Raw genomic sequence first — 6,734 nt, forward strand, 5'->3', positions numbered from 1 at the left:
GCCTCTATTATGACAAGACCTACCCATTGTATTTATTGTGAATTTGTTCTCGTCCTGAATATGATTGAAATATTTGCCACTGGACGTTAAGCAACTAACAATCAATCAATCAATACTATTTTTAAAATTGTCTTTTTTAGTATTGAAATATACTAACCAATTTAAGGGGAAATGTTGGACCTTTAATATTGTTTTTAAACGTACAATTAAAACGGGAAAACATAATATATATAGCAGAGTTTATTATAGTCTTGTTCACATGAACACTTAAAATGAGTGATCACAAAATGACACAATACGGCTGTCAATTATGACAGTAATCTATTAATTTTCGTTTTACAAAAAATATCTAATTTATTAACCTATAAGAAAGAACGGATATTGTGAATAAATAGAGGCCTCGAAATTACAAATGTAAAACAATTCAAACGAGGAAACTAACGGCCTAATTAATGTACAAAAAATGTTGATCCTTGAGGAATCTGGCTATTAGTTTTATATTATTTTTGGTTAATTAGCTCTTCAACTGTTTCGGTTCTTGTGATATGATCTTCGGCTTTCAAATATGCTGATTTTAGCGTTCCTGATGAGGATAAAACCAGAGAAGTGCTTATAATGCTTGAAATTTATAAAGTTTAGTTGGTTTTTTTTACATGGACTATAGTCAAGGTATAACCCATTACTCTTTAGCGGAAGGCATCTTTTTTATTTATATCAATTGGTTGATTCAAAACTTATTGAGAGAAAAAACAAATGTTTCAGAATATATGTAGAAAATAGTGTATCTGAATGAAGTTGAAAAAACTTTGTTTTTTAATAAGTCGAGAAAAATCTAACAAAAAGGAATAGTCGAATCTAAACATCGCATGAATCACAAATTTAACTTGTCTTGTTCTTCAGATTTTTTTTAGCTTTTGGTAAAGTTTGATATTTCTGTGGTGTCTGTTTTGTTATCTCTATATACATATATAGGTACGTAAACATGTAATTACTTCATTTGGTGTACATTTCTGAATTACACAAGAACGCTTTGATCAATTTACCCTTTGAGCAAGCTTTAATAAGATGTTATAATCATTTTTATCAATTGAACCAAAGGAGGCAAAAAAATATAAAATATCACAAAAAAATCTTTTAATTTTTTAATGTCTTGACTAAGATATGAATATGGATTTCCCACTTCTGTTGGTTTTTCATCTGTTTATACAATAGCTATAACCGGTTATACTTATTACCGGGAAACATCTAAAGTATCATACTATTATCAAAATCAAACAACTTTGCATGGAGCACCATCTGCATGGTTTTCTCATAGATGTCCATTTAAAGGTAATAACCGGTAAACCACATTGTTCAGCATATACCTAGTTATCATTTCTCTTTTTCTAAATGCAGCTAGCTATGTGGTGCCTTTTATCTAAAATGTATGACTTTGAACTAAAATAAAAGACTGTCCCATGTCACAGCAAGGAAAACTGAATTAAAACCTTAAGATGTACGGAAAAATATCAAGACGAAGACCAGTTTTGTGGTATACGTGATATATGTAGTAATATAGACACTTGCATAACATTGAAGACCGTCTGTTGATCTATTATACATATCTTCTCGTCTGGTTTTGTTGTATTTGGGTTTCCTGTTTCATTAACGAAAACCCCATATATCATGTTAGTCTTATCAGGCTAACACGAAAACTAATTAGTACAGTGGCATCTTCACATGTAACATGGATACAAGTAAATGCATAAAACAACACACTTTAAATATAAGTACATTAATATACTACAATCCAGTTACAACAAACATGACTAATAGAGAGAGTACACTTCGATATACTCTTCTCCAGCTATGTATACAGTTTCTTCATCTACATCTAGCCACATATCCATTGGATTTTCAATCTTCTCAAACTTTTCTAGCAATGTTCTATGCTTTGTACCACCAGCAGATAGTACATGTAACGAACCGTTGTTAAGTCTATCAATGAATAGGACCAATCCAGATGGTAACACAGCCAGACACTCCGGTGTCACAATTTTTTCGTTTTTATAGCAATATACAGTTTTACCTTCTAATGTCGCACGTTTGATTTCTTTGTCTTTTGTTGTAAAAATGATGTTATCGTCAAGTATATTCATACCGTTTAACCCGCTTTCAGTGTTCGTTGAAAAACAATGTGTCAGTTTTCCTAAATTGTTTGGATTAAATGTTTTAGCAAATTTTCTAACTGCATTGTCCCCAACCAGGAATATAGAGTGGTTATGAGAAAATAATGCTCCAACAAATTCCTTTTCAAACGCGATTTTCTGTGGCGTTTTAATTGTATTTCCATGTATTGTGGCAACAACAAGTCTTTGCCCATAGCAAGAAATAAAAACTTGATTGAACTCGAAATCATAACACAAACGTTTCACGTTACCAGTTAACACCTTCGAATCTATAATGGTGCCGGTATGTTTATCAAGCATGTGCAATTTTTTCTCATTCGTTCTATCTCCAACTACTATGTATTCATCACCAATAGATATGCCACACCCAATATCTGAGCCTTTTAAATAAAATGTGTTGACCTTCCTTAAACTGAGCTCTTCAAATGTATAGCAGGTAAATACACCCAATTCTTTACACAATTTGAAAATATCACTAGTCTGATCCACTAGGAGTTCTTTTGTTTGTTCTAATGTGGTTAGTATCTCTGCAGTTTGTAACTGTTCAACTATTTCACTGCGTTTAAGATTGAGAGTGATAAGATTCTCATTCTGAAATGTTTTACGAAGTTTCACGATACTCGATTTAATTTGGCTTCTCATTGTCTCTACATGAGCGAACAACTGTGTGTTGGACCCTTCGTCCTTCACAACCTTCGTTACCCTCATCCAGTGTTCGAGACTTTTAACAAATTGTTCCAATAAACGTAGACGAACATTATGATTAGTGTTCTGTTCGTCACGAAATATATGTAATTGCTTTTTGAACATTTCAAATAAATTATCTATACTACATTTCATCATTTCAGCAATTTTTGCTGCTTCTTCTTCAACGGTCTCTGTACTTCTAATAAAATCGGACTTATGTTGTTCTTTCTCCGCCATAAGTTTTTTTGTCGCGTCTTTCATTTTTCCTAGTTTTTCTGGAAAAGCTTCAAAATCATTGTTCTCACCAAAACCGTCTGCAATTGATTTTAGTTCTTTACATTCTATATGTTTGGTGATTAGACACAAAACACAACATAGTTTCTTATGACCACAACAGAATATTTCAAGTTCCTTTGAAGGATGCATGTGACAGTGTTGTGAAATACCATTTAAATCTATACCATTTGTACTTTGGCCATATTCTTCAATCTTGACGACAGCATGTGTGTATGACAGTTTCATTCTGCTGTGCATTTGATTGCACTTGTTGCATAGAGCTTCTTCGCATATCTTACACCAAAATGTAGCATCAGATTTTTCATTCGATCGTTTACAAGCATGACACTCCTGTGTTTTATCTCCTGTTGATAATGCAATCATTGTTGCTATTGTAGCATTGTCCTGCAATTTACTCGTCCATTTGTCAATGGACTCTTCGGGATTTAATGGTATCACTATTGTCCTACATATTGGACATGCAAACTCTGATATTTTGTTGTCCTTTTTGCGTCCTATAGATAGAATAAACTCGTGTATGCATGGTTCACAAAATGTATGTAAGCATGGAAGTATTTTCGGTGACTTGAATGTTTCAGAGCAAATTGGACAAGATAACATTTCTGAGTTCTCGTGTAATGGTTTAGACACAGCCATAACTGTTTTAACTTTCTTTTTCACTTCCTGTAATATATAATTTAAGTCATGTGATCAACGTACTTTATATTTAGATAAGCAATATTAGTAAAATGTATACATGAATACTTTTTTGTGCGTGATTCAATGCCACCTGATTATTTGTGTACGTGTTTCAAGTTATACCTTATGAAATACAAGATGTAAGTCTTTATGTTAAATGAGTTACCATCGTTAAGTAAATAATTTACTATTATTATGATTATTTTTCAGATAAGGCCAGATTTCTGAATTTGATGTCGATTTAGAATGAATGTGGAAAAATTGTTTAAGACATATATTTAATCCGATATGTATGTATGCCAAATATGATTATCATTACTTATTTGTTGAGTTTTGTTTTAATACATCGATATGGGAGTTGAGGGAATTATTTTAAACTTGTATTAAAATACCTGTCGACATTGCTAAACTTTCAAATGGGTTCTTTATTTAGTTTTACGCTGCTATCCAGAATTCTTCCAGTTCTTTTGAAATCGGCGTGATTTTACTTTTAAATTTTGTTATAAATGATCATAAATAACCAATGGATTTAACTGTAAGCTGAAGTGACACGATAGCCCACCCATACTTCCAACTGATAATTTCTACCTTTGAACCTATCGACCTTGGTTAGTATTTGTTTGTTGTTATTTTATATTCCTTCTCGGGTTTGCTTTGTTATCCGTGCCATTATATATATTTAGTTTTACTATGTAAAGCTGGTTGCGCTAAAAGCAATTAGAGTCGGACACATTTTTGTTTTCTGGTTCTAATAAAAATGTATGGAAGTCCGTTTTGAACTATAGGGGATGTCTGTATTTAGCTAGATGTCTTTACCCTTTTATCCCTACTTTTACGTGGATAATCTGCAATTAACGAAAAGTTGCATAATTCAGCAACGATGAACAACTGTACGTGTGTACGTCAACCAGCATACACAGGGTTAAATACAGACAATAAAATATAACCCAAATAAAATTGAGAAAGAAAATGGGGAATGGGTCAAAGCGACAACAACTTGACCATAGAGCAGAAAACAGCCGAAGGCCACCAATGGGTCTTCAATGTAGCGAGAAACTCCCGCACCCGTAGTCTATTTGGGTTATATTACTATTACCAATAGCAAAAACTGTAAAACTCGCATTCACTAAAAGCAACATAGCCATTTAAAACAAACAAAATACATGTGTATAAGACTAGAGTATCAATCAATACACACCCAACATTCTATGGATTAAGTGTAAAGATGTCATTAAATAACAGTAAGAGAAAAACACGAACTTTCGGAAAATAAAAATTAAAGCATAAACCAAATAGAGATGTTATAAAATCCTAAATCGAAGACAGACATGACAATTAAATACCATTGCAAATTATCGAACAGACAAACAACTATAAACAATCCACAAAACGCAAAACAGGAAACTAACGCTTGAGCAACACGAACTTCAATGAAAAACGTAATAAAAAAACACTTACCAAAGACACCAGGCTTGCCATTTGATTCATCGGACGCGCGTTATGTCTACATTAATCATCAGTGACGCCTGCATCCATACCTTTTCCAGTAGCTTTAAATCATAGCTACAAGCATCAGTGTCATGTATCGTTGCTGTTTTATTCTAATTCCATAAACAAAAAACTCATTAATTTGGTTAGAAAAACAAATAAAGCTCATGTAAAGACTGCTCAGAAGAGCTGGTTTCCACAACAGATAGCGTAGCATTCGCTCAACCAATACTTTCTATTTACAGTTTCAACATGATTTTAAAAATTATTGACCATATATTTAAACATCATACAAAGTCAAAACGCCTCGGGTCTTTCAGCATACGGGATAACTACCGAACAAAAGACACGAAAGAAGTCGTTAAATGATGTTATTTAATTTACATGTAACAACTTAATAATAAATAAGTTGCTACATAAATTGAATGCCTATGAATTTGTGTAATTAGAATATTTTATTCATGCATCGCAATGATGACTTTAATTTGTTTAATTTCAGAGAGGCCAAAGATGAGTGGATATGCAAGCTATGATGAGGCACTTGATCCTAAATACGGGGATCCCTATCAAGTTTCATTGGTGGTTGCAGACGAGAATACCTTAAAAGGTTACGGGACAATTGTTACAGATTTTGAAAAGGAGGAAGTTGAAATAACCCCCTGGCCTGTGAGTGGATGGCGGAAGTTATATCCAGGAACTGGTGCTATGGGTGGCATAGTGAGCGGGGATTTTGTTTATGAATGGGAGGGAGATGTTTGTAAAGCAATAAATAATGCTGTAGGCGGCAATTACGTCACTGGTCGTCTGCCAACTGGTGTTTCTTTTGATAACCGAACCCACGTGCTGGTGAGGGAAGCAAATTATCACCCAGATGGCGGTCAGATATTTTTTCCACGAGACAAAGAACCATTCATTGCTTTATTAGCCTTACCGTCTGACGATATTAAACCAGAAGATTTTAAGGCATTTTATTTTGATGGATCTTTTGGTGTACAGATCCATGCCAACATCTGGCACCAGCCTGTTTATCCAATTAAAGATCGAGCTGTGTTTCTAGGGAAACAGGGAGCAGTTCATGCATGTGTTTGTATGGATTCTGTTGATGAGTGGGGCAAATATTTGTCCGTTCCACTAAAACTGCAGCCTTAATGTGATTTAATTTTGTCAACGATTTCAAATAAAGATTATTCTAGTCAAAACTGACATTAATATTGTGTTATCAATGTCTCTCCGCTCGTCCGAAACAACTAGATCTATATATAACTCAAAAGAAGCATATTTAAAAAAAAAAAGGAAAGGCAACATCATCCACTTGTGTGACGAAACTGTAAGTCATATGTGTGTCGAAGTCATTTGTTTCCGCGTCAAATAGCAGCAAATTCTATACACATGAAGAGCAAAGTGTTTAAATGAATA

At 33.5% G+C, this 6,734-nt stretch overlaps 2 protein-coding genes across 3 annotated transcripts; one reads left to right on the forward strand and one right to left on the reverse strand.

Annotated features, from left to right (window-relative positions):
• Positions 1-726: 726 nt before the first annotated feature.
• On the reverse strand, positions 727-3,804 carry LOC134705490 (uncharacterized). Its single transcript, XM_063564208.1, has one exon. It carries the CDS (start codon positions 3,786-3,788, stop codon positions 1,809-1,811), a length of 1,980 nt encoding a protein of 659 aa, XP_063420278.1. The 5' UTR covers positions 3,789-3,804; the 3' UTR covers positions 727-1,808.
• Positions 3,805-3,846: 42 nt separating this feature from the next.
• Positions 3,847-6,523, forward strand: LOC134705491 (uncharacterized). 2 transcript variants are annotated; one of them, XM_063564209.1, is made up of 2 exons: positions 3,847-3,970; positions 5,818-6,523. In XM_063564209.1, the coding sequence occupies exon 2, from the start codon at positions 5,829-5,831 to the stop codon at positions 6,465-6,467; it is 639 nt and encodes a 212-aa protein (XP_063420279.1). In that variant the 5' UTR covers positions 3,847-3,970; positions 5,818-5,828; the 3' UTR covers positions 6,468-6,523. The 2 variants fall into 2 exon arrangements, with proteins under 2 accessions (XP_063420279.1, XP_063420281.1); XM_063564211.1 differs by lacking the exon at positions 3,847-3,970 and adding an exon at positions 4,388-4,438.
• Positions 6,524-6,734: the final 211 nt, after the last annotated feature.

Source organism: Mytilus trossulus, chromosome 2, assembly GCF_036588685.1.
Source record: "Mytilus trossulus isolate FHL-02 chromosome 2, PNRI_Mtr1.1.1.hap1, whole genome shotgun sequence".
Taxonomy (NCBI): Eukaryota; Metazoa; Mollusca; class Bivalvia; order Mytilida; family Mytilidae; genus Mytilus; species Mytilus trossulus.

What these genes read in the sequence shown, in the direction of transcription:
- LOC134705490 (XM_063564208.1), bottom strand. Translation starts at nt 3,788, where the DNA reads ATGGCTGTGTCTAAACCATTACACGAGAACTCAGAAATGTTATCTTGT.
- LOC134705491 (XM_063564209.1), top strand. Translation starts at nt 5,829, where the DNA reads ATGAGTGGATATGCAAGCTATGATGAGGCACTTGATCCTAAATACGGG.